The 27,960-nt window shown below is 42.0% G+C and overlaps 2 protein-coding genes across 2 annotated transcripts; both read right to left on the bottom strand.

The window, feature by feature from the left end:
- Nucleotides 1-209: 209 nt before the first annotated feature.
- Nucleotides 210-16,617, bottom strand: zgc:162707 (UPF0524 protein C3orf70 homolog B). Its single transcript, XM_026145257.1, has 2 exons — nucleotides 16,002-16,617; nucleotides 210-2,693 (listed from the first exon to the last, which is right to left on the bottom strand). The coding sequence occupies exons 1-2, from the start codon at nucleotides 16,183-16,185 to the stop codon at nucleotides 1,996-1,998; spliced, it is 882 nt and encodes a 293-aa protein (XP_026001042.1). The 5' UTR covers nucleotides 16,186-16,617; the 3' UTR covers nucleotides 210-1,995.
- An 804-nt stretch (nucleotides 16,618-17,421) lies between these two features.
- ehhadh (enoyl-CoA, hydratase/3-hydroxyacyl CoA dehydrogenase) lies at nucleotides 17,422-27,784 on the bottom strand. Its single transcript, XM_026144581.1, has 7 exons — nucleotides 27,694-27,784; nucleotides 26,315-26,418; nucleotides 25,235-25,404; nucleotides 24,765-24,876; nucleotides 23,297-23,401; nucleotides 20,231-20,572; nucleotides 17,422-19,799 (listed from the first exon to the last, which is right to left on the bottom strand). The coding sequence occupies exons 1-7, from the start codon at nucleotides 27,765-27,767 to the stop codon at nucleotides 18,547-18,549; spliced, it is 2,160 nt and encodes a 719-aa protein (XP_026000366.1). The 5' UTR covers nucleotides 27,768-27,784; the 3' UTR covers nucleotides 17,422-18,546.
- Between the last annotated feature and the right edge of the window lie 176 nt (nucleotides 27,785-27,960).

Genomic DNA, 27,960 nt, shown 5'->3' with positions numbered 1-27,960 from the left:
TAGATCAGACATCCACAGCTGAAATAGTGACTCAGTTCGAGTGTATCTCTCACTTTACTTTACTTTGTTTTTTTCTTGTTACCCACTCCAGCTCTGGAGAGCATTAGTCATCATCAGTGTGTCGTGTGGAGGACGTTTGAGTGCATTTTCTTTTTACAGAGGGTGTTCGCGCTGTCCACAATAGATGAACCAGGAGAGAGGGAAAAAAGGTGAGTTTCATTAAGATTTATTCATATGAAAATAATAATATAACAAGAATAAGAACAAAATGCATTTTTCTTCGACTGCATTATAAGGGACTGTGCTCAGTGTAATGTCCAGGGCTGTCCCTGAATAAAAACACCTTGTTTTAATAACTATTACAGGGTTTCTTTGTTCTTTGATAGCATGTTTTTAATTGGAGTTTGACATGAGGGAATCCTGCAAGTGAATGCAGTCATGCAAAATGATTTTTTTCTTCTTCTTCTTCATCTTTTTTTTTTAAACATCTAGTGCTTATAACATTGCAGCCATAAATATTTGTGATAACTGTGGTGATTTTTGCTGATAGCTCTCTGGAAAATAATGTTTTTAAACATTAAAATAAAAGACGCCGCCCAGCTTCATTTTACTATATGACTAATAAGCTACTCGTTTCTTATGCCAATCACAACATCACAACAGGTATTCAGGCATCCTATCTCACACTCTAATATCTTTTAAGATGTAACCTACTACTCTAAAATGAATGACCTCCCCAGACCCCCCTTTTGGTCATCACGAAAAAGGCATTTCATTCTCAAAAGTCCCCAAACTAGTTAACAATGTAGGTTTATTATTATTATTGTTATTATTATTATGAGATTATAAATTAGATATGTTCCCTCAGCGATATTTGTCTCACTTGTGTCTACTGTGACAACTTCCCTCCCTGTCACTGCAGCTGTACCGGAGACGCGTCCGTGCTATTCAATTTCTCGGCTGCTAATAGAGGTCAGTGCAAGTCATGTTTTGCTTAACGGGACTGTCGTTCAGTTCAGCTTGACCAGAAAAGGTGGTCAGAAAAATTTTCTGTAAAGTCTGAGACATTTTTTAGAAGGTATAAGAGTATCCTTGGTCCTCACTGGCAGGTTCAGTATAGGAATGTGCTTCTCTGTAATTCTTGATTGTCAAACACTGACCTACCTACCCTACTGCCCGTGATGGTGTCAGTAAAGTGCAGACAAACTGTGGGCCACAAATCTTTTTAATAATGCGATAAAAGCAGGTGCGCCTGCTCTGACCAGCTCAGAGCTGAGTAATTAAGGAGTTAAAAGGCCGGTGTGCTTTAGGCCCACGAGAGGTAGCTGGCCTTGTGGTTATTACGCTGAAGAGTCAGAATTACTAATATGTGTGGGTGGAGTCACTGACCGGAGAACAAGGGACGGCATGCTTATCTGCCACTCGAATGCTGAATTGCAGCGAAGTCTGACAGACTGACTGACTGGAGAACACAATAATTACCTAACTGCTCATTATCATCATGAAACATACTCATACCACCTTGGTTCATACATAATTTAGCTCCAGTAATATATACCTAAAGAGAAGTGTCACAAAAAAAGTGTCCCCCTTTTCTTGTTTTCCTATTTCCTCTGATGTGCACCTACTCTAGATTTTTTTTTTGTATTTTTGATTTTTCTCCACACGACCATGAGGAGGTCTTTTTGGTAAACTGTGCATGTTCTTGATATTCTTGTGCTTCTGTCTTTATTGTAATAAGTTCAGCAAATTCAATCCGTGCAGAGGATGCGGGCAGAGGAGAGGCTGTTTCAGATTGTAGGTGCGCTGTCCTCAGCCACCTGCAGGAAAACAAATTGATCCCAAAACAACCGGGCGAAGCCCTGCTGAAGCGTTAGAGAGGGGTTTGTTTCCTACTGGTCCATATGTCATAAATCCTTGAGAGTTATTCTCAATAATAAGCTTCTGCTCCGTAGATGTTCCTTATAGATCAATTCCACCTTGATGCCATGTCAGTTACACAGTTGTTTCAATCTTTTCGATGATTTCTATCATAGACTTGGAGGGAGAGAGCAGAGAACAGTCATCCTGATCCCAGAGGCTCCCAGGGCTGGAGTTTCCATCTGTGCTCAACTCGTCATCCTCCTCCTCCTCCTCCTCCTCGCTCTCCTCCTCACAGGACTCCAAATAGTGGAGACCGAGGGCGTTGATGCCGGAGTCCTCGGAGCTTGACGGAGAAGAACAGTGGTCCATTTTGGGACCTTTTACCTTATCCAGTGGGGAAGGGTGTTTGTGTTCACCGTATACCTGCTGCACTGGCTGCACAGGTGCAGGTGCGTTTTGAGTTGACGGTGTCGGTTTGGGCGGTTGCTGAGCCTGGCTGGGATTTTCGGGAACCGTAGGTGTAGCTGGAGCAGGTGGTGGGGGGGTAGGAGGACGAGGCGGCTCTGGCAAAGGAGGCGGGGGACGCTGCACGTAGCACATCTTCCCATTGATACGTTTGACGATGTAGTCGTCCACAAACAGGTCCGCGATCACGCAGTACTTCGGGGACTCCAGGTGAGGCGGGGACTTGAAGCAAGGGGCGAGTTTCAGGAAGCGCTCGGCCAGAGAGACGGACAGGTCGATGGTGCTGCTGTACTCTGAGCCAACAGGCGGCACGGTCGTGCTGGGCAGCTGGCACACATTGGTCATGGGCTGGTACACGTACTTGCCTAAAGAAAAACAAAACAAAACAAAACATGCAGTTACATTCATTTGTATTTTAACAATGACACCACTGCCTACTTGTATGGCAGAGCTGTTGCACATAGTGACAAACCCACACAAAATTATCCCCTAAACCATTTGTAGCATTTTTCAGCTAATCGTTTTGGTCTCCAGACCCACACCTTCACCATTTACTCCCACCTCTGGCATCTGCATATGTCATCAGTATGCAGCTGCTTTCAGAAAAAAAAGAAAGGAAAAACTCTTCAAACCCACTAAACTACCTGCCAAACACCAAACAACACAAAGAAAAATTCTGCAGCTAAATGTTGTGAAGGGTTTACCAGCTGATGGCTCAAGTGCTTTCCCATGCAAATGTTTAAAAGGAGGGAAAATAGCAAGGATTTATTATGTTCATCTGAAAGTGAGAAACACAGCTCCCAAAAAGGCAAGAAAATGTCAGTATATAGTTAATCAGAATCAGAATCAGAAAAAAAAAGAACACTAAGAGAAGAGGAGTGTGTTTGAGTGACACAATGTGCATCAACAAGCATCAATGATATGACAAGAATTTCCTTGGAAAAATCAAATTTGGGTTTTTGAGTAGGTTCTCAGTCATCCATGTCATTGTATTCTAAGGAGCTTGGAAGGAAAGCGACTGGACTTTAAATTTCTTGAAGAAATTTCGGAGTCCAATCGCTTTCTTCCCAAGCTTCTTGGACTACAGCGACCTGGATGACTGAAAACCTACACACCGTATATCAACAGCAAGCAATCTCAGTCACAACAGCAATGCTGGAGACAGCATGAGTACGTGAACGTCAACCACTCCCACACATTCCAGTACATGCCCAAATCTAAGAAAGATGCTAGCTTAACAAATCCCTGTCGATGTCACAGTAAAGTCATGCAAAGTCTTGCAATGCCCTTTGTTTATATTTTGTGACTTGTGGGGTTTTTGTTGTTGTTGTTTTTTTATCCAGCCATGCTTTTACTGTTTTGGCGGTGTGTTTGCGATTATTGTCACACTGAAAAATTTAACCATTGCCAATTAGATGCTTTCCAGATGGTATTGCATGGTCGAGCAAAATATGATTGTTCTTTCCTGCATTCATTTAAGTAGTTTTGACAAAGACAAAGTCCCCACACTGCATCTATCTATCTATCTATCTATCTATCTATCTATCTATCTAAAATCAGATGATCACCTATTTAATCTTATGAGTAATTTTGAGATAATAAAGCATTTTCTGCTGCCAAATTAAAGACGCCTTTCTTCTTTCCAACATCTGTAATGAAACAGCAGCCAGACTGAAACAGTGTAAACTTTAGGCCAGCTGGAGCGGAGCAACAATCATTTCTGACCCTTCAATACTGATGCAAGACTCATTCTTCAAATATAAAAAAAATAAATAACAGGGTTTGTGTGTACAATATTTACAGCCGATGTTTTCATGATTAACACTAGAATTACTGACATAATATAAATACAAAGCTCTAATATATGAGGCAGCCTGCATTCTCAATCCAATAAATAGCATTTTTTCTGCACAGTGACTGTGTTTCTATAGTTTTTCTTTTTGGAAGACTCTAAGCCATGCCACATTAAGTTCTGCTGGTGATAGTTCAAAATAACAGCTCCCAGATGTTACTCATTGTTTGCAGCCCACCACCTCCAACTCTGTGCTGCCTGAATATTGCAGTTCAGATGTGTGTTTAACTGGCTCCCAGGAGACAGAGAGAAACTACAGAAGACGACAAGCCAACGCATCACTTCTCTTCCTCTCGTGGTGTGTCCTTGTCCTTTGTTTTAGTGGCTGCCTTGTTCCATTCAAACTCTTCTCCTAGGCTACACTGACAATATCAAACTGCTTCAAATTAGGGAGGAGGCCATCTTTTTTTTGATGAATGAACAAAGTGAGTTTTCAATGCTGAAGAACATTTTTTTTAAAGCAAGCACAAGCCTTACAGATGAGCTGCAGTGTTGTGGAATAACTCACGCGACCACCTCACTATTAAATTATACAAGACTGCGTTAGCCACGTGGCGTGCGAGGCGTTTAAGAGGATGTGGCTGGATCTTCAGACTTTGTAAATATTTTTAATATCAAACACAAGAGCTAATATTGATGCAGACAAAAAGGGAGGTAGAGTAGCTGTTCTGCTTAATGAGAGAAACTCAATGGTCCATGTTCAGACTGAGATGAGCCCATTCAGGCAGGCTTGAAAGCGGCAACAAATGAGAGCTAAAGCTGTAGAAGGAGATGTGTTGACATTTAGTTGCCTTTTTTTTAGCATATTACATCTAATTGCATTCATCCATCTGGAGTTTCAAATAACATGAGCAATACTAGGAGACAGACAGATGCACAGTCAGACAACAAAACAGACAGGCATATGGAGCTAACGCTACACCAACACTGCTTGTCCTCAGCAGCCCTGCAGAAGGAGTGCAGCTCGTCTGTAAATTTACAAGGTGTCTGCACTTTCTTAGAAATATCACTGTTTCTGTGAGCCCCGAGGACAGTACGGTATGTGTGATAAATCTCACTTACAATAATCTGAGAAAAAAAAATGAGAAGAGAGAATCTTTATATGTTGGGGGAAAAAAAACAAGCTTCTGTTTTTTAATACTGGGACTATGTGCCGTATCCAATAAACATAAAAAAGACTGCAAGCCGGAAAACAATCATAATGCAAAAACAGAACCTTTTAAATGTTCTCATATTATTCGTTCTTTAATTGCCAACGTGTGGAGAATCTGCAAGTGAAAAATACGACGTCATCTGAAGTTCTCGGTTCCTTATAACAGGTTGCGTGCTTGAAATAAATGAAGGCGTTGGACCAGATTTTTGTGAAACCCCCCAAAGGCCTCTGTATGGAAGGAAGAGTTCAAGGGTGACATTTGCTTAGAAATGAAGTCAGTCATGTCAACAACACAGAAAGAGAAACTCAAATATGTCACGGTCTGGCTGGGGCAGACCGTATGTGTTGCAGAGGAGGACTCAAACGCAGACCAAAACGTAGTGTGGATAAACAAAACAAGCCGTTTATTGAGGCTAGCAATGAGGGTAAAAATAATCGGGCATCGGTGAAAACTAAACAATAACCTAAACTGGGTGAACTAATAACAAAACATGAAAACGCTTAACCATAGTGAACTGACATGGGTACCTGGGGATGAGACATGGATGAGCAGACGACCTGACAACAAATGACTGAAAGCACACGGACTAAATACACACAGGATGATGAGGGAAGTGGGAACACATGGGGAAACAGCTGGCACACATGAACATAATGACGTCACTGTGGGAGAGTAAAACTGAACACGATGAACACAGAAACACCAGACCTCTTCACAATAAAACAGGAAACATAAAGAGACATAGACATGACAACCCGAACTTGACAACGTAAGACACAGACATGAAACGCATGAAGAGCAGGGGAGATTTAACATAGTTGGAAACACGAGGGGGAAATAATAAGAACTAGAAACACCTAGGCATGATAACAAATGAACTTAGGAAACCTGACGGGCTTACATAAACTAAAACTCAAAACGCTGGGTCAACAGACCCAGGATCATGACAAAATAAGGTTTAAAAGAAACTACACCAGCTGGGTTTTTGTTTCATTGAGCGACCTTGGTTTCTACATCAATTAAATGCTTATTGAATTGTTTATTAAAGTCCTGTAGCCAAGGCTCGAGTCAGCTTAGTGTTTTTAATACCAGACATGATGAGTGGCGGGTTAATCTGAGTGAAAAACCGAGGTACACTTCATGCTCATATAGTAGCAATCACAAGGTTGGCCAGCCCTAAAGCATACTCTGCTTTTAATGGGGACCGTAACATAAAAATAAATATAATGTTGTTTTCAGTAAGACTTAACACCATCAGTTTAAACCATAAACACATCAGGAAAACTGTTTTCTGAGACCACAGATCAAGAGAGCCGAAGGATAGTTTTCGCATAGACTTCAGCGTAGCCAAACTTTTTTCTAAAACCCGAGGAGTCGCCTACTGTTGGCTGTTAGAAAGAATACAACTTGAAAGCACTTCCACATTGGCTCCAATGATTTTTCAGACTCAGAAGTTACATCCAAGAAACAGCTGACAATAGTAAACGTTTACAAAATTTACAGATGCTTTTAGTTTAAAATTCCTGAATAATTCTACTCTTGTGCACTTCTCTGTAGTGTGGAAATATCAGTTTGAAGTACCAATCTCTCCATAGCCAAAAACTAGAATTGAAATCCTGTTAAACTACTTTTAACTAGATTTTATAATCCAACAATATAAGTCCTCGCAAGACAATAATATGAGGTTTGGCCTTTTTTGGATGTGATACGAGCAGTCACCCCTCTACACACAAGTGTCCAGATCTGTTGTTAAGGAATTGCTTTCCATCTGCGCAGCCTGCAGCTTTGCAGTGGTCATTGGTTATCAACCCAGCATGTCCGAGACATAATAGCAGAGATATGTGGACTAAATGTTTATCCTCCTGATTCAGAAAAGCCTTTTCTACTGCTGGCAGAGAGGGGGCGGGCACTGTCCTCCTGAAATAGCCACAGTGCTACAGTAAGAACATCATAAGTACAGGTTGGAGCACCTCATCTCTGTATGTTCATCCACTCAGGTTTCCAACAGAACAATCAGATCAGTGGTGGTGCTTGGACGCACGATCTGATATCCCCATGTTGGTGTTGATCCTGCATCATCAGGCTCAACATCGCACTGACCAACGACATTGTCTAAGCATTCAAGGGCAGAGATGGGCAGTAACATGTGACTTGTAACGCGTTACTGTAATCTGATTACCTTTTAAGTAGTAAAGTAACGAGTAAAGTAAGGGATTACTATTGCATAAACCGTAATTAGATTACCGTTACTTTCCCGTAGGAACGCTGCGTTACTGCGTTACTAAAACCGTGATTTGTTTGCGAGAATGTCTCATGACAGTGACGTAAGCGAGTGCGACGTTCGTGACAACAGCTGTGTGCAGATCAACAATGGATCATATATCGAGTACAGGAGAGAGTATGAGCGTGCAGCGTTTAAAGCGTGGAAGTACTGACCTTACTTTGAGTTTGATTCCATAAAAAGTGACAAAAACATTAGTGTCCATCGTTCGTGGGAAGAAAACTTCTTTTTACACCGAAAAAAAACCCTAAACAAGCTCCGAGTACGCAACGACGTAATGGGAAATTCACAGAGAAACTCGCAGATTCTTCACCTGACCGCTGCAGCACACCTGCACCAGGGTAAACCTCCGCCTACCCCACTCCTGCTTTACAGGTGAAAATAGAGCAACAGGACCGCTAGTCTTTGATTTTATTTATTTTCTGCTGTGTTTTACTTGCATCTATTTGAAAGACTGAGTGTAAACACAAAAAAATATTTTATATTATGTGCTGGAATGTGCAGAAAATAGGTTTAAATGTTAAACTAATTTCTTCAAGTCAGAGAATGTTGCATATAATTTAATTTTTGCTTGATGCATAAAGTTAAAAGATTAAAACTGATAAAACAAGTTTTAAAAAGAGACTTTTCCATTTGATTACATTTTGTATGATGGATTATGCAGAAAAAGTAGAATTGGGCTGAAAGATCTATCGCTTTATCACCTCTTCAGGTTGTAAATCGTGTTTTTAATAAGTAACTAAGTAATTAATTACTTTTGAAAATAAGTAATCAGTAAAGTAACGGGATTACTTTTTGGGGGAAGTAATCAGTAATTAGTTACTGATTACTTTTTTCAAGTAACTTGACCAACACTGTTCAAGGGGTTAGCTAGTGCTATTAAAGGCTGTAGCAAACCAACATAAGTAACGTAAACTTGGCTAACAACAAACCTGACTTGACAGTATATTTATTATATTGTATAAATTAATAAAGAAAACACATGAAATGTTGATGGGGGGTTTTATACAATCAAGGACCTTTTTTCCCCACACTTGAAAGCTATGACATCACAACAAGAATATAACTATTACGATGCAAGAACAAAACCAACATGTGAATATCAGCTACACTATGCTTCGACACGAATACCAGCACCCAGCATACTAAAAGCCCAGCCTGGTCGCACTGATGACAATGCTGTGCACACAATTATTATTATTTTTTGTCTTTTGAGACCACTAGCTTGAAACTGCAGTAAATTGAGCCAATTTTGAGGTGTACAAATGAGTTCATTTGCGTTGGTAAACCAATTACCAATCCCGCCCCTGTATAAAACCAATCCACCGGAACTGAAAACTACCCACAGAATATGTTTGGGCTTTCCAAGCGATTAAAATGATGTAAGATTGATAAAACTTGCATTTCTTTTCTGACTAAAATAAATATTGCACTCAGCAATAGCTTTTATAGGGTTGTATGTACGTACACTGCTCAGTGACGACTGAAACCGACACCAGCTCTGTCTGAGCAGCTTTATTGATATTGAGCTGTACTCTAACAATGTGCTGCCCGGTGCTGCAGGCCTCGCATGACAACGTCAGACGTCAGTTGTTGGGTGACCTCTGCGTGTGCTGCCCCCGCTCTGTGCATGTTTGTATTTCCGCACTAACAAAGACCACATGTCCCGACAAAGAAAGGACAGTCTGCAACATTCACCACATGCTGCACAAACTCCCGGCATGGGACATTTTTCATTCATGGACAAAGCAAAAATATTCAACGTGTTTCTTTTCGTTTTGCATTTGTGAAATGAAAAGAGCTAAATTAACTATTATAAAGCAGTGTGCGTGCAGGCGATGCTGTGACTCACTGTTTAGCAGTTTGAGGGCAACAGAATGAAAAGTGGAGTAATAACAAAACAAGCTTTATCTACACAGGCGAAACTTGTTAATATAATCAGTTCCTCGCTGTTTGTTTTGGATTTTGAAGACAATAAGACAAATGTGACAGTGTTGTCCTTGAATAGTGAGGGTTTAAAGATAAATCTGCCTGAAAATGGTGGAGAGGGAAAAACATATGTTTGTCCTTTTTGTCAGAGATACCCAGACAAACAGACAAAATGATGCCACGAGAAATTTGTCCCGCTACAAATGAAGATTGGCAGCATAAAAAAACCATCAGACAGCTGCAACATCAACAGTGAATGTCAGATGGTTTCAGTCCTTCGGTGTCAAACAATGGGAGGTTCTCAACACAAACACGGGCGCTGTGTTTTTCTGCTGACGGCAGCCTCGGTCGACCGGGCGCGGGACACGCTTTGCACTTCGTGAAGGGGAGGAATGACTCTCGACTGAAAAGCTTTTCATCACGTTACAATTAAAACCCAGCTAAACCCAACAAGTTCACCAGGGACCGATTAAAAGCATTTGGGATATAAATGAGGTCATTAACTAAAGGAGATGTAAATAAGCCAATGAAGAATTAACAGATTTTCATTACAAAATTCTAATTACGAAAGCAGCTTTTTCAATTTGAAAGCAGGGAATGAAAAGTATCTTCAATATATACATAAAAAACATCATCTGGATTATTTTAGTGATTATTTAGCTAGATAAAGTGTTGAAACCGGTACACAAAGAATGTTGCGTAAAGATGCAAAGTTATTTATAGTAAAACTCAAGAGTTGAAAAGGTTAATAAGGAAGTGGAAGAACAAGCAGGGAGATGCAGATTGCTCAGAGGAGGGAGTCGAGTACTCCTCTGCTACCGCACGTCTCCATCTTGCACGCCTCCTCTCTCCTGGGCCTGTAGCTGGCCGAGGGCTGCAAAAACTGTTTTAATACAGGAGGTAGATTCTCTGGAAAATGCTGCCTGCAGCCCATCAGTCCCCTGCTCCCCTTCAAAATCACACTGTAAAAAATATCAACTCTTCTACTGCCCTACCAGCTGCAGCTGGATTATTGTTGACAAGCCCAACATGTAGTCAGCATCACACACACATTATGTCATTTCGATATTGGCTCACGTCGAAGCCTCAGCAGTGAATGAGTCATTAACATCCCCCTCAGTTTGATATTTTGCATGTTTGAGCTGAAGCCAACCGGCTTTACGTAGCCCACTGAATGTGCCACATACCAGTTCAAAGCAGCATGTTGGCAAAACCCATCGAACAAAAACAATTATTTTAGCAGATTGTTATCATTCCTCATAACAGCTGCTGCGCCCAGTCGGCCAGCGGATACTACAGGCTCCAACATCCGCTGCTCTTTGTGTTTAAATCTGGCCAACAAAAAGGGGCTGCGCTAAGGGGGAAACAACACAAGTTTCAGGTTTCATGGAAGAGGACGGTCCAACCCGGCATCGTGCTTCCTGTTTCATGCCTCCGGAGGCAGCCACTTGGAAGTCCACTATTTAGTCTGTAACCCTAATGAAACACTCCTGTGTCCCTGTGCACACAAAACAGTACACCACTGAAAAGCCCTCCACTGATTTAGCACTGCACTGCTTTAACACAGTTCTTTTATTTATTCTAATTAGAGAATACTTTTTTCTGGTCAATGCAATACAAACGTGACAGTTTGGTTAGAGATTCAAGTGTGTTGTGCAGGTAGCAGATAATGTAGCCACATGCAGAGATAAGGAGCAGGTTACAGATGTCTGTCAAGCTCACTTCTTTTCAACTGCACACCTCCAGCCTACACTGACTCAAGAGGCACTGAAGGGAATTCAAAGGGATTTTTTTTACCTTTACATGAGTGCTCCTCGCAATATGTAACCACACACTGATGTGTAAAATTGACAGAATTCCCCTTTAAGACTTTTTTTGTCCATTAAAAAGAGATACTGATCACTCCTGGCGACAATGGCCAAGAATCGATCTCTTAAACAATCTGTAATTATCTTATGAAATCATTCTGTGCACGCCAAAAGTGATCTATTGATGCTCTAGTGACCAATCAGCAAAGCAAGCCTTTGTTATAGCAGAGATTTTGGCCCGTCACAGAAAGAGAAACCACAGGCTGTATATAAAAAATGGCTGTAGGTGGCCACCGTGATGTCACCCCTTTGTTCGTGCCATCTCGTTCTAAAACCAGACACAAAGAACGGGGGATGTCTCTGAGAAATCAGGGGACACTGGGTGCTCATGCAGCCGTGATAGATCACCGACCTGCTTTATAATTGTTTTCAACTCTAATGGGGACTGTAATTTACAAAATAAACATAATGTTGTTTTCAGTAGGATGTGAAACTGGAGGTTGAGACCATGAAATCATCAGGAAGGTGTCTACTGAGGCCATTTGAGGGGTTTTTTTTCCTGTAGGCTTTTTCACAGTCTAACCAAAGAAGTCCCCAACTGCTGGCCATTACTTGACTCTGCTTTACAGTCTAAGGAGAATCCATAGGAACTAATAACAAGGCGCCGTTACACGCCAGTGTCCCGTAAGCCATTACAGAGACAATGAGCCAGCATGATCAATGCGCCCGAAGCAGCTAAACAAATTTCAGCCATTGTTGATTTTATTATTTACACGTGTGCTTTCTGCGACTTGTCAAAGTGTCTTGTTAATGAAACAGTCGATTGCTTTTCCCTCGGTTAATGCAAAATCCAGGAACGGAACAAAAATGAATAAACACGAATAAAGAAATAATGCGTGGAAGCATTCTGGATATCACATCATGCATAAAAACACACAAAAAGAAACAGTTAAGGCTTTTTCTTGCCCTTTTAAATCACATCACAACAAATTTGCCACCTAAATTGTGGACCTGTTAAAAGTAACTGCATGCCAGCTGCGGTGTTTTCCTCTGTAACGATGTATTCTAAAGTTCAGCTCCAAGTTTCAGCAGTCTAAAGGAAGGGCTCATGTTACTTTCCAGCAACGCACACTAATGGAAAAACCACTAGACAGAGAACTAAAAGGTGCACTCTCTCTCCTGGAGCCTCCAACAAACCCCGAGCTGCATCTGATTGGACAAACAGCTCCTGCGCTGTCTGCCCACGAATTTAAAATCAAAACCATCACAGTGGCTGCTGTGCAGACTTTCCTGTATATAACAAATAGTTCAGCAAACTGTGCTAGCACTATTTGAAGGAAGAAATGCTATGAACCTTCTTCATTTTGATCAAAACACCGATTTGAATAAAGTAGCTGAAACCTCAATTCTATGCAAAGAAGAAGAAGACAATTTGAAGCCCTCTGCATGGGCAACAACTGAGCGTGGAAATTATGAATCCTGTGGACACGTGCTTCTTATTAATTAAGTAAGGACACGACAAAGTTGGAGTCTTTTCAGAACCGACTTGGTCAGGTATTCTTGTCAGATGGCAGTAACACAAACCTGTCCATTAAAACAAAAGCGATGCTCTGCATCCATCACTGATACACCAGCATTTAAAGCGACTGAAGGGCTGCAGATCCTAAACATGAGCAATCAATCAAAAACATCCCCTCAGGCCCGTGCTGACAATATATTGATCCCTTTATAATCGGTGAAGCTTTTTATGATTTGGCAGTGCTATAAATTTTGAACCCGTCACCAAACCGGTCAATACAGCACAGGGCTATATTCAACAAATCTCTGTATTTCCCTTTAGAAATAGTTGCGAGCTTCTGCTGCGTGGTGTAACGGATGAGACTGCCCTGGGAGCCTGACAGAAAGATCCCATTTTCTTGTATCTACAAGTTCAAAATTAGTCCTGGCAGAGTACAAGCAGACTGACAAGACTGTTCAGGACTCATTACAGACTCTGTTAGGCTTTCGTAATGAGTAATTCATTGCTCTGCTTGGTAATTGTAATCAATTCTTAAAGAATAAAGTGTGAGAAGTGAGAGAAGGAGGGAAAAAAAGTGTTCAGACCAGGTGGTTTCAGCGCCGCTTTGAGCAAAAGCTCTCATCAGACATGACATATTGGCGGTGACACTAAACACAGCTAATTACTGCTAATGAGAGGCTTGGACTGATGTTGTCACCAGCTGGGAACATTGCTTCCACCTACATCTAATTCTAGTTTCCACCATCTTTTTTCCGTGGTCGTTTTTGTTTTGTTTTTTGTCAAAAGTTTCCACAACTAAATGGAAAACACTGGAAGACCATCCAACATATTTTTCCTGTGCTAGCCTGCAGACATGATTTGAGTCTGGAAAACTGGAAGAAATGCATTGTGGATGCGTTCAGTTTGCAGCAGGCACATAAAAATAGAAGAAGCCAGGCGTTAAGTCACACCTAATCATCTCACGCTGCTCTACAGGTGAGATAATGGAAAGAATTTTAGTTTGTGAATTTAAATTGCTGAGCCGAGTCTTCATATGCAGTGACCTTTTGTATTTGTTTTGCTGGGAACCTATTAAAAATGTAATTAAAAAGGCAGCCCGGCAAGACTCCCTGTGGTGAATGCACAATTATCAGCTTCAGAATAAGTTTATACTCCAGGCGGCCGTCGCAGGCACATTCAAAATGAAAACGTTACAAGATAAGGCTGTTACAACATTTCCTGCTTTTGCATCCAGTGTTATTATGGATTTCTAGAGGAGAAGGGCGTGAGCCGAGCAGGAAGGCTTTGTGAAGGCGTGCTAGTGTACTTCTCTCACTGGGTGCCCTGGTTCTGCCTGATTCAGCAGTCTTAGCTGGTTTATTTTCACCGTGGTGCGAGGGGAACCTTTGAATTGCAGTGGAAGGAGATGAGAAGGTGAGAAGCTCCATTAGGATATGCCTGGTTCTTTCTCCTATATCATAACAAGCTCTGTGTCTATTTTGTGGCACACTTTCAGTCAGAGTAATGAACATTTCAAAAACAGAAAGGAGGAGCAAGTCTAAATGTTGACAAATGATGAAACACAGAATGGGCTTTGCGTGGAGTCATAAATGCTGTATGTGGCTTGTAATAAACACTGGAAGGAATTCATCATTTTTCTGCCACATCTGATATTTCAAAAACCGCCTGGCTCATTCTGGACGGAGGCGGGCGTCTAAATCCAACGATTACACAGCAAAGATTACAATGTGACTTGTGCAGTTGCACACTATAAGCTCAGAGTGAGTGGTGCAGGGTAGATGGTGATTGTGTTTTACACTGATCTGAGGATTTTCTGGGCAGCCAGAGATGGGGATAAATTAGGGCAGCACAGAGAGAGGGACATCCTGTCAGGTGCAGGCCCGGCTACTGGGAATCTGCGGTGGTCTCAGGGTGTCAGGTCGAGCGAGGTTCAAATGGCAAGCGTGGCGCACAAACAAAGTGGAAAGGAAAGGAAAGTGTGCGTGTGCGAGTGGAGCTGCACCCCTGCACTTCATCCCCATTACAGTCAATGCAATAGTCGATACAAATGAAATTACTACAAGGCTGCAGAGTTCAGTGTTGTGGCTCAAGAATAGCAGTTGATGAGGGCTGTGGCTACAACATATTAAAGGATGGTGAAATATTCCATTTCTTGTTGTTGTCAACAAATTGCATTTTTCAGTAGGTAAAAAAAATATTAAGGGTTCAGCCCTTCCAACAGTCCTCCCTGTTGTCTTGAAAAAAATGGGTCACAAAGACAGCTGTGGCTCAGGAATTTTCACAGTTAAGGCATAATACTAAAAAACGGGAGTAAATAGTGGATTTAGTCTGGGACTATTTTCAGCAGTGGATTAATACATATTCTACTGCCCTAGTGAGTGTTAACGACACTCACTGCCAATCTAATAAAAGAGTGATCTGCTTTTTTTGGACAGCAGTGGCACAGAGAAGTGAATTATCAGACTGTAGGTCAATGGGGGAATAACTGTGTCTGGTCATTGTGTGCTTTTACGGGACTTTTGCTCAAAAATAAAACACGGAATCATCCTGAAAAGAGAAATGAAAGTGGTGACTCGGGTTTGTGTCATCAGACTGTGTCGACCAGTTTCACAAAGCCTGAAAAACAAGCTTAAAAAATAGCAGAGCTGTACAGTAGTAAATCTACTAGTAAATTTATGAATTGTTCAGCCTCCATTGTCTAGACGGCATAAACTATTCATACAGCAAGAGGAAGGGTAGGAAGAATTAACTTCGATCACATATAAACTGATGATGAAGTATTACAGGAGCGAGTACAGCAATAAAATGAAGAAGTTACACCAAACAAACAATCAAATAACAGGAAACGACATCAGCTTCTCCCGAGGGGAAGCCAATGCTGCCTGTAGGCGCATGTAAGAAATCAGACTGACGGACAACCTTTACATAATCTGTGAAGCGTTATAACTTGTTTAACAAATAAAGTTCATATCTGCCTCATTCTGAGCCTTTCAGTGGAGGAAGGCAACAGTGCTTGTGTGGTTTTAACTAAACACATACACATAACAACCAAATACCACGCACATTTGCCAGCGGTGATAGTGAGAATCGATTCTTTGAAATAAATGCAGCTGATAAACTACAAACTTACAGTGACACCAGCCCAAGTGACAGCACCAGTGCAGCTTGAAACACTTCCCGTGACTGTGCGTGGCGCATATGGAGAGTCCATCACAAGGCAGGAAATCTGGTCTCCCAGCGCAGCTCTTGGCCAAAGCCTGCGCCTCGTCCAACTTCTCGCTCTTCGGACACTTATGTGCTCCCGAGGCAGCCATGCCAACATTTCCTGTATCAAAGGGGGAAAAAAATAAAACACGCACTCAGGCTCCTCTGAGTAACCTACAACATAAAGGCCAGTGACCGAGGCGATGTTTACGGTCCGAGTCGCCCCGTAGAGCTTCTCTGCTGGAAGACAGACGCGAAACGAAACACGGTGGCTGGATGTGTGAATCCAAAGCAGCTCGGTTTACACAAAGGGTGGCGGCATATCCTGTAAAAGTCGAAGGGCGTCAGTCAAACGAGGAGGCAAGGGGTGGGTAATGTCATGTGCAAAGCCTCCCGTGATCGTGATCCACACATTTCTCCATCCACCCCTCGCGTCGGGAAGCTCCTCTGTGCCCCTGGTGACGCGCGTACGGAACAACGGCGCGCATCTGAACTTCATCACACAACGGGAGGAGTCCACAAACACAAAGCCAGCTGCTCTGCACACTTCAAACACACACACAGGCTTTCATCAGACCCTCCAAAAAAAAAAAAAAACTTCAAAAGATCAACGTCTGACTATGACATTAATATATTCCGCATTTCACCCAAGAGTAGCATTTTGATTGGTGGTTTTGATTCATGAAAGTCTGCTGCTAGATCTCGTACTATTTATTCTTAACACCTACGCATGGGCGTGCGTTATTTAAGTGCATTAACGGTTTCAGAAACTCTGCAGATCGGGGACAAATAAATAAATAAATAAATACAGAAAGAAAGAAAGAAAGAATATGGAGCAATACATCAACACAAGCCAGCTGCTCAGCGTGGAGTGTTTTTACCGCTAGGTGGCAACCCGAACATCTGTTCATTGCTGGACGTGGGATGGGATTTACTTGAGAGTGAGCCATTGATTTCTATAAACGCAATTTAGAGTTGCGCGTCTCCCCCGGCTCTCCTGTGTCATCGCTTCGGCTGAGTCAGCAGAAAACACAGACCCAAGGAGACGCTGTGGACAAGTGACGTGGAACCCCGTGAAGAAGCCAAATAAAAGCGGTGCACAACGCTACACTTAAACATATTCAAGCCCCAAAATGCCTGCTTGAAGTAATCTGATTACATGTTACATATATAAATATAATGTAAAATGTTTAATTTAATTGAAATATATATATTCAGCTTATACCGATCACACTTTCCTTAATGATTCATTATTTGACTAAATAAACTTTAGATTTTAGATATTGCATCATTTTGATGAGGACCAATCATTCATTTTTTTGTATAAATCACAACAGATCAACACCTGATTGTATAAAGTCTTTATTGGAAGAGTCAGATTATACTGTGCAGTATCATTAGTGACAACCAGGAAAAGCAAAAAGTTAATTTACATTCAAACGTTAGCATATTATGTGCCATATATGTTTTTGGTAAACAATTTTAAAATGCACAAACTTAAGTAAAGACATTTTATTCACAATTATTAGTTTTATTTCCTCTGTAGAGCTTCATCTGCTGCAATACATTCGCTGGCTTCAAAGCCTGGTCAGGTCTGTTTTTCACTGTGGCCACTCCTAGTATTGTGTCCACCTCCGTGTGTGAATAAAGTAGACAAAATATAAGAAATGATAATACAGTCAAACTGTACAAACTGTCAGTAAGATCAAAATAAAACGAGGCTGCAGTTCAAATCCAGTCTGAGTGATGTTCTTATCCTTTGGGCTTTTAAATCTGTATCTGTTGGTGCCGAGTGCCCATATTTGTTGAGGGGTCTGGCTTTGCAGTGTCCAAGTCATACTTCCCCCATGGGGACAATAAAGTATCTGTCTGTCTATCTACAGACAACACTGCCCAGCCTCTCCACAGTGGTCTGGTCCACCAGAGACAGAATGACTAAGTGCTTTGCTGAACGCCACAGGAGGTCCCTCCTCCCCGCAGTCATCCATCTCTGCTGAAGATGTATAATTTCTTCCTTCTGTTATTCTTATCAGCTGACATTTCACGTACACTAAGATGACTTGCTTCCTGCAAATATCCCCAGTACTGTGCTGTTCATCTACTCCCGTCACACTTTTCTTTCAGTTTATTTTTCCAAATTATGGTTAATTTTCCTTAAAGCACGTGCCATTCTACTCCTGAAGATTAATTTTTTGGATCAATCTATTGTATCAATCTTTATTACTGCTACTAATACATAATAGACACTGTTTTTATTAGTATTTCATGTTGAACATATTCATCTATGAGGTGAGCAATTTTCCTGTCACGATAAAAAACAAATGCGGTTGGCAAAGACAGGAGGTCCTTTTTTGGTTTAAGGTAAATGCATTTAGTTTTACAGGTGCTTCTTATTATTTGATTATGCAAGTCAACATTTAATCAGCTTGTAAACTCAGAAGTGCATTAACACATTAAAGTTGAAATGTTGTTTACAGCTGGCTGCGGACTTTCTTAATCACTTCCCTCCACTTTTGGATTGGTGGGCTGCCGCTGGCCACCAGCTTCCTGAGCAAGTGGCAGGGCTGCAGGCTGGGCACATCAGGGTGAGCCTGGTAGTAGTGCTCGAGCCTCTCAAGGACTTTGTTTAGGCCAACTGTGGCAGCGTAAAACATGGGGCCTCCGTGGTGTCTAGGCCAGCTGTAGCCAAACACGTAAATGACGTCGATGTCTTCAGGCCCTGCGGCTATTCCGTCCTCCAGGATGCGGAAGCCCTCATTGATCATGGAATAGAGGCAGCGCTCCAGCACCTCCTGGTGGTCTATGCGGTGTGCCACCAAAGCGTGCCGGGCTCGGTACTCATCAAGGAAGCTGTGCAACCAAGGGTCAGGCTTAGCCACCTGACTGCCAGGTTTATCATACTGATACCACCCTCTGCCTGTTTTCTGACCAAACCGTCCCTGCTCGCAGAGCAGGTCTCCCAGGGGGCTGTACCTACGACCTTGTCGGAGCCTCGTTGGCTGTCCCGTTGTCGGGTCGGGCATTGCCAAGCCATCAGCCATCCTCACTTTCCAGCCCACATCAAGCCCAGAGAGGTCAGACATTCTGAACACACCCATGGCAAACCCAAACTCCTCCAGCACTTGATCCACAAACTCAGGTGTGGCTCCCTCTTCCAACAAGAAGAGGGCTTGTTCCAAATACGGCTTCAGCATGCGGTTCCCCACAAAACCCCGACAATTTCCAACCGCCACACTGACTTTCCCAATTTTCTTTCCCAGTTGCATGGCAGTTGCCACAGCAAGAGGAGAGGATTTTGGCCCATAAACCACCTCCAGCAGCTTCATGACGTGGGCTGGAGCAAAAAAGTGCATCCCAACCACAAGCTCTGGGTTGCGGGTTTGACAGGCCAGCTGGTCGATATCTAATCCAGAGGTGTTTGAGCACAGGAACGTGCTAGGTTTACAAACAGCGGACAGCTGCTGAAAGACCTTCTTTTTCAGAGCCATGTCCTCAAACACAGCTTCGATGACAAGGTCGACATCTGCTACCGACTGGATGTTACGGCCGTAATTGATCTTGTCTAGAGCAGGAGCGACCCCACGTCTCTTAGCCCCTCGCTCCAACATGCCTGATATTGCCTGCTTTGCCTCCATCAGCTGCTTCTCTTGAGTCTCCACAGCTACCACGGAGAACCCTGCCTGTGCAAGGGCAACAGTTATGCCTCTTCCCATGGTGCCAAGACCTGAAACGACAAAAAAACAAAACAAAACCAAAAATCACGCTGACTATAGGGGGGGGGAAAAATATCGGAACCAACAGCCATGCAAATGCCAGAGACATTTCTGTTAAATTACAGGATATAAATATATACACGGAACATTTTGTGCAATGCTAGACTGTAAATAGTTTTACATTGGCAGCATAGCGTTTTTCCAAAGCCTGCAATTTTAATACACAAGCTGCTGAGCTTCACATATCCAGATTGTCATACATCCAAGCCTCGCGGCAGGGAAGAGACATCCATTAAAACTCAGCTGAAGTGTAAACAAGGGCTTAGTTTCCATAGGCAACCTGGATGTAGAGATGCCACTCGGATAGTGAGATGAGTCAACGTGCTTGTGATAAATGAAAAGCTTGGGACAAGTAGAAATTAAAAGCCACAAAAGCCCTTACCAATCACAGCTGCTTTATGTACAGGCCTGGGCTTGCTCGTATCCCAGCGGGCTCCACTGGGCATGCTCCACCTGCCGACGGCTCTCTGAGCAAAGAAAAAGTACTGCAGAGCGCGGGCCTGGCCAGAGGTGAAGAGAGTAGCCATCAGCTCTCTCTCCCGCTCCATTCCCTGATTGTAGGGCAGGGTGGCCGCTGCGCGCACCGCCTGGACACACGCAATCGGTGCTATGGCTCCACGGGCAGTCCGGCGCACCCTCTGCATCACTTCCTCAAACAGAACAGCCACATCAGAGGGGCACAGACACGGATATGTGCTTATACGACGTGCATCCAGCGGCTGATCTGCAGGGGGGGAAAAAAAAAAAAAGAGAAAGAAAGAAAAAAAGGACGATGTGACCCCAGCCGAATGATCGCCTGCTTTCAGCTTCGTCACACTTCTGACAGCTAAACCTGTAGTCTGCAATTACATTTCTGATTTCTGTGCAGATGCCTCTGCACAATTCAACTTTTCAAACCGAAAAGTGCCTCCCATCTTCCAGAGGTACCACTCTTTTCCACCTTCTCAAATTTGTCAACCAGCTCTCAGCACACACAGTCCAGGTGTAATTGGTTTTTCAGGCACACTCATCCACTCAATCACTAGATAGCCCGGTAGCTTATACGTGCAGAGGGATTTGAAAGACCATTCCCAGATAATGGGAGGGACCTTGCCAGTTTACTGTTACCATTCACCTTGAATAACGCAGATCTGAAACAGAATGAAAAGCAAAACAGACAAAATAGCAGGTAAATTTCCAACTGTGAGAGCAAAGAAGAGAGGGGGGGATAAACTGAATTCGCAATCCTTTGAGCAACATCATTTCTCCCCCCACGCGCCAAATTACATGAAAAGATTTAATATAAAGATACTAAAACTTTCGAACGTAAGATTTCCCATCTGATGTGTTCAAGCCTGAGGAACAATGACTGTGAAGAAGATGACCACTCGGCTAAAACCTTGTTAAAAATCTTAATTCCCGTTCCTGTCTCCTCTGACGTGATTACATGGGACAGTAGTCAGAATCCTTCACAGCTCCACTGAATTACACTCAGCCATGGGTCTGGGCCAGAAACTGGGTCACCATGGCAAAGCTTAAAGGGACAGTGGCCATATTTGATTATGAGTATCCACTTAGTAAGGAGGTATTTTGCCTAAAACAACATACTGTAAGTGTGGAATGACTTATGAGGGTCATTTTAAACCAGTTTAATGCACATTCTGTCTACAATAAATGTCTGTGAAGTATTGTGTGTCAGTGCAATGCGATTCCTGTGTAATTTAGGAGAGTATTATTGAAGCGCTTAATCTGTAAATGGTCGAGCTGTGGATTTGTTGCGCAGCGGTTGGGAATCCTGGCCGTCCTCACAGATGTAGCGGGACAGATGTTGCAACCGCTGGGGTAAAAAAGTTAATCTCGTCACCAGCCTCGACTCGCGAGCTTGCGTGTATATGGTGTGTGTTGTGAGTGTGTGTGTGTGTGTGAGTGTGTGTGTACATCTGCGAGGCCACACGTGCATCAGTTTAAGTGCAACTGCTCTTTGGATAAATATGTACCCACACACTGTGTGCACAGACTGATTGTACTCCGTGGGTGTCGTCAGCTGCGCGTCTCGATGTCACAAACAGTCACGCTCGGTTTGTAAAGTTAATTGCACATTTCTCGTCCCTACTTAACACCCCTGCTAATCAACCTAAAAGACTGGAATATCTGTTAAAAACCTCCACAGATTCGGCCCGATCTCCTCAAATCTCCCATCTTGTACGCCGTTGGCTTCTCCGTCTGACTCACTCTAAGCCTCGGCTTTACCAACAACACTCACTTCCTCACCCACTCAAAGTCAACTTGGCAGTAGACTGCGGAGGGAAAAAAACAAAAAACATTTGTGTAAAAAAAATGTTTTTAAAAAAAAAAAAAAGCACAAGACTGTAATCATCTTTTGATTGTAAATCAAACCTAAAGACTTAACTGTTGACGTTTTGTGCAGATGTAGTGAGATTGCTGCCAACATAAATGCCTTCGAAATGAGCCGTCACTGCCAAGAAATCTCACCAGAGATGAAGATGACATCTCTGGAATAAAAATAAATAAATCAAAAAAAAAAAAAATCTAGCACGCACCCTACAGGGTAGTCATGAAAACATCATCTCACGTTCCTTTCGTGGAGAAGAAACATAAGCTCTCGCAGGGCTATGCCGAGGCAGGACTAAACAAAATGTACCTTCCCCTCACCGAACCACACAGCAGAGTGGGTGGTGTGTGCATTATTCTGCAGTACTAGAGGGAATATAGCACTCATAAATGCTCAAATGAATAAAGGGAATAGGACATTCTGATATGCCTCTCCGCTTTCTTGCTGAGTGTTGGATGAAAGGTTTCATAGTACTTGTGTCTGTATGCCTAATATGAGGTTGCTTAGCTTAGCGCAAAGACCGGTAAAAATTGAGGCTATTTTCCAAAAAGTAAACTAGATGACTGAAAAATTTTGTCATACTTTTTCATTCAGGCTGAGTCTACCAATGCTTTCTGTCACTATTTATCACCATCTAGCAAATATGAATGGGCCGCTCTTTCCACTGACTGATAAATCATCCTAAACTACAGGGATGTGGCACACTTCGCAGCCCATTCAGCGAGTAAATGAGGCTGGTACGCACGTGTGGGGGAAATCCTCATCCTCCAAAATGACTGGTGAGGGCCCGTTATGAATATTCTAGGAAAGTTTGTCCCTTTTCGCCCTTCTGAATAATACAGCAAAAGCAGTGAAGACATCAGAGCACATCTGACAGATCCATGAAACATTTATGGCTTCTGTGGTGAAGGATCTGGCTGCTGCATTTTCTCCTTCCTTTTACTTCCACAACCTACATATCAGCGCTTCTTGATGTCAGACTCGCCTAAAATAACTGCTCTAGGTGGAATTTCTTCCCTGCTTCCACAGAATCAATTTTTAAACCAGTGAAGAGAGAGAGTATAATAAGCCAGTGAGTACCATTTGCTTCTTTTTTTCCCTTCATCCACATCTCACCTGCGACTCGCTGGGCAAACTTCACAGCTACATTCACAGTGTTGTGATCAGTAATCTGGTCCACTAATCCGAATTTCAGTGCCTCTGCGGCAGTCACGTGGCGACCTGTGGGAGACATGAGTGTCGTCAAGGCTCCATATGAATGATACGATGAACATAATATGAATTAATGATGACCGTTTCAGGTGACCTTGGCATTTAGACGCTTAGCTTAAAACCACATCATCTCCTGTTTTAGTTAAATAAAGGCAACGTCTCACAAAACTAAATAGCATAATAGAGTAAAATAGACTTTTAAAAAAAATCAAAAGATGAAGAATTATAGTTTGTGAGGAACATTTCAGACATTCTGAACAGGGCAGTGAATCGCTCCTGCAGCATCACATAGTAAAACGTTAATTCACGCTGACCTCTGCTGGTCATCAATGTAAACTGTCTCCTGGTTTATTTTGATTTTATTTTCAGTCACATGTGAAAAAAGAAAAAAAAAAAACCCTTGCTGTTTCCATAGGAATTACAGGGGTAAGCAGCAGACAGGTGCTGCTAATCAAATACAGTTAAATAAATGATCATTAGCAAGTGTGAGCATTTCTATGAAAGCAGGAGCTTTGGTAGACTGCCAACATCCAAACAAATTCACCTCAAGGTCACAGCGTGCAACAATCAGAGAAACGGCAAAAAATAAAAAATAAAATAAACCAACTTAAGAGCAACATCTTAGGCCTTAGTTTGTTCGTTAAATATTAAAGTCATGGTTGTACAATCAGAGACACACTGAACAAATATGACTTGTTTGGTTTCCAGGAGAAAGCCTCTTCTCTCCAGAGGCAGCACAGCTCTATTTGCAGAATTGCATCTGAACAAAACATAAGACTTCTGGAACAATGTGATTTGGACAAACAAGACAAAGTGGAGATGTTTGGTCATAATGCACAGAAAACAAAACACAGCATCAGCACAAACACCTCACAACAACAGTTAACCACTGTGGTGAAGGGCTGATCATTCAGACTCTGTATACCAAAGTATTCTAGAGTCAAATATGAGGCTCTCTGTCCATGAGCTAAAGCTCGGCCAAAATTGGGTCATTGAACTGGACGATGAGCCCAACCACAACAGCAAATCTACAACACTTGCTGTAGGCCCAGTGACTAATATGCTGTGTTGAGACCTTAAGAGAGCTCTGTATACTCAAATGCCAGCAAACCTCAATGAAATGAAGCAATGTTGTAAACACATGATGTGAGAGGCTATAAAGTCAAACTATTGCCTCTATAGGCGGTTCTACAAGCTACTGAATAGTTTCTCATTAGTTTTTAGCAGGACTGCATACAGTGACATGTCTGGGTGCTTTATTATCAAACGTTTTAGGGCGTGCTCTTCTTCAGAAACCAAAAGTTGCTGGGAGTCGCCAAGTTTAGGAAACTTTATTAATCAAAGTCAGACAGTGTTAACTTCTTTCTGCTACCTGTGGTGATGAGGTCCAAGGCAGCCGGGACACCGATGAGCCTCGGCAAACGTTGGCTTCCCCCTGCACCAGGCAGCAGCCCCAGAGTCACCTCTGGAAGTCCCACTCTGGCCTGAAAAGACATAAAGGCACAAAATTTGATAAACGGGACGTACTGAACTGTGGAGGTTTAGACATTAGAGAAAAATGTTTCTGGAAATATTCTTTGAATATGATATGTGTTATTCTGCCTGGCTTCTGTGAGTGACATAAATATCAAATGTATTCTGGACAGATAAGAACCTTTTCAAGTCTGACAGACAAACTCACTCTTTTTCTAGTCATTTGCAAATTTATTTAAAAAAAAACAAAAAACATTATTATGCAAAAGCTTCACAACATGCCAGATACTGACAGACATCGATGCGTTACATCGCTGACATTAAAGAGACACTGGCTGACAGGGACAGAGATCTGAAGCATGAACTAACTTTAGAGTGTGCGATCCGATAATGACAGCCAAGTGCCAACTCAAGGCCTCCACCTAAAGCGATCCCCTCTATAGCTGCCACCACGGGCTTGGAAGCAGCCTCGATGGCATGGATCATCGGTATCAGGGGAGGCCCAGACATCTGTCCCCCAAACTCCTTGATGTCTGCTCCTGTTGCATAAATTCAAAACGACAAAATGATCAGAAACTTGGAGAAAGAAAGGTCATGATATGCAGATCAGCAATTCATTATTTTGTGTAGCTCTTTTCTACTTTTCTCAACCTTGTCTGACAGACATATTTGGGTTCTAGTTGAGAAAAAAACACGTTTCTCTATTTTTCATATTTTATAGAATGAAACACAACGGTTAAGCAAATAAGCTCCAAGTTAAATGATGGTGGACATAATGACACAAATAGTTGAAAAATGTACAGTTTAGGATTATTTCTATGTGAAATTATTTACTTCTGGTTTTGCTTTTGTGTTTACACCTGCAAATGCCATGTATTGTATTGTTTACTGCATTATGTGTATGCAACAAATCACCTTTTAATGATGGAATATTAACATTAAATTAATAAAAAGGGCAAAAAAAAAAAACCTACTGAAAATGTGTTTATTTTGTTAGAGTATCACTAATATGTTTGGTTGCTTGTGAACTTCACTGACACAGCCACCCTGGGGCGCCTCTGTCAGTGCGCCCCAGGGTGGCTGTGGCTACAATGTAGCTTACCATCACCAGTGTGTGAATGTGTGCGTGAATGTGTGGATGACTGGATATGTAAAGCGCTTTGGGGTCCTTAGGGACTAGAAAAGCGCTATATAAATACAGGCCTTTTTTTTTTTTTACTTTGTTCCCTTTTTAGGGACTCGAGGTGCCCACTCTGAAGGGAACTCAAATTGAAGGGAAAACACCAGAAGAACAAAGTGGGATCAACTTGATCCAATCTGTCATGGAGCATGTTTTTAAAATATACTTTAAAAAATAATTTCAATAGGATAAGTGAAAGAAGATGGGCAGACAGAGACACTTACATTATAAAATAAAAAATAAAAAAATAAAAAAATAAATGTGCATACCCCCACAGAATATCCCATTCTGGCCACAGATGACCACAGACTTCACTTCTGGCTCACTGAGTGCTCTCTGCATCAAGTCCACAATGCCTTGCCTCACCGCTGCACTGCATGAGGAAAAAGTCACGACTTTATTTGGCCTTTTTTTCCACCCTTTGTGAAATTTGAAACTTAACAGTAAACTGTTCTGCTGTAGCCCTTCTTCACAAATTTAAAATAAAAGCATGTAACAAATACAGGCACAGCAGTATAAACTTTGATAATTAACATCTATGTACTTTATTTTTTGATAATTTTATCTTACGAAGCTAATAAAATGCATCATACAGTCGATTTCCCGTTAAGGTACACATCAGAATAGAATTTAAAAAAAAAAAAAAAAAACAAGATGAGAAAATGTCTATAAAACAGGGCAACGATAGCATAACTAAGGAGTAAATAGATTCATTTATTGCTACAGCTTAAGTGACTTAAAGTAAACTTGTGAGGTCCAGTAAAGGTTCCAGGGTCCAGTAGATCACACTGTGGTTGGGTGAGTTTTTAGTGAGCTGTTAATTAATCACAGTTCTCTGTTGTAATGTATTAAGCCTCAAGCTGTTCCTAAAGCAGCGGTGGTAATAAATCACCCTGAAGTAAATGCCGTGAATGAGATTAACCGATCACTAAAATGTACTTAAAGGTATGAAAACCTACTGACTCTATATGCAGAAGAATGGCAGCTGCCAGTTTAGGAATAATCTGCATGATGAGACAGCCGTCTATAAAAAGTACCAACTACAAAACCTTTGTGTCTATTTGTAAACAGGCTGTAGACACCAGGGTTTATGAAGGGGTGTATATAAAATAAACAAAGGACCTGTTTTGCAAGTAGCGACTCTGCGCTCTACATTATAAGCAATCCACTTCTTTATGGCAAATTAAAATATCTTTATACAACTAATATGGTATTTGTTTTAATTTTCTACTTCCCTCTTGGCCAGATTTATTTAAAAAAACATTAAGTATGATAAGTCTTTTTACTGGATAAATAAAGGACATAACAGTCACTTCAACTTTGGCACAGAAAGACTTGATATCACTCATGTTTGACAGATTATGGTTCAAGCCATTTACAACAGCAATCAGAGGATCACTCTCTCTGACGCCACCCTCTGGTAAAACCCCTGAGTTACTATCTTCTGGTGCACAAAGCTCTCTTTCGTGATTTCTACTTTCTACTTTTCTACTTGTTCTTGTGTAAGCTGCAAATTGCTGTTGCAGCTACAGCTCTACTGTATATAAAATCAATCAGGCACATGTGAATTCGCATTACGAGACACGCTAAAAAATAGAAAAATGCAGTATAAGAAGTTGTGCAGACCAAGTTCATTAAATCGGCTCACCTGAGTGCATTAACGGGAGGACTTTGGAGAGTAATCAAGCCCACGGATCCCGAAACGCGAGTGTACTGAGCCATGGTGTCGAAGGAATACTTGGAGTTGTCGCACTCTCTTTTTTGCAGTGCAGACTGAACTTTGAAACTTGACTTTAATCCAGTTAGCAATCCTTCATCACCTTTGTCACACTTCCTCCCCCTCCGTGTAAACAAACGCTCTTCTTCTGCGGCAAACACTCGCGCTTATCGCCCCCTATCGGAAGCAGAGAATATA

Source organism: Astatotilapia calliptera, chromosome 16 (assembly GCF_900246225.1).
Source record: "Astatotilapia calliptera chromosome 16, fAstCal1.2, whole genome shotgun sequence".
In the NCBI taxonomy this organism is placed as follows: domain Eukaryota; kingdom Metazoa; phylum Chordata; class Actinopteri; order Cichliformes; family Cichlidae; genus Astatotilapia; species Astatotilapia calliptera.
This window is presented reverse-complemented; position numbering and strand designations above follow the sequence as displayed.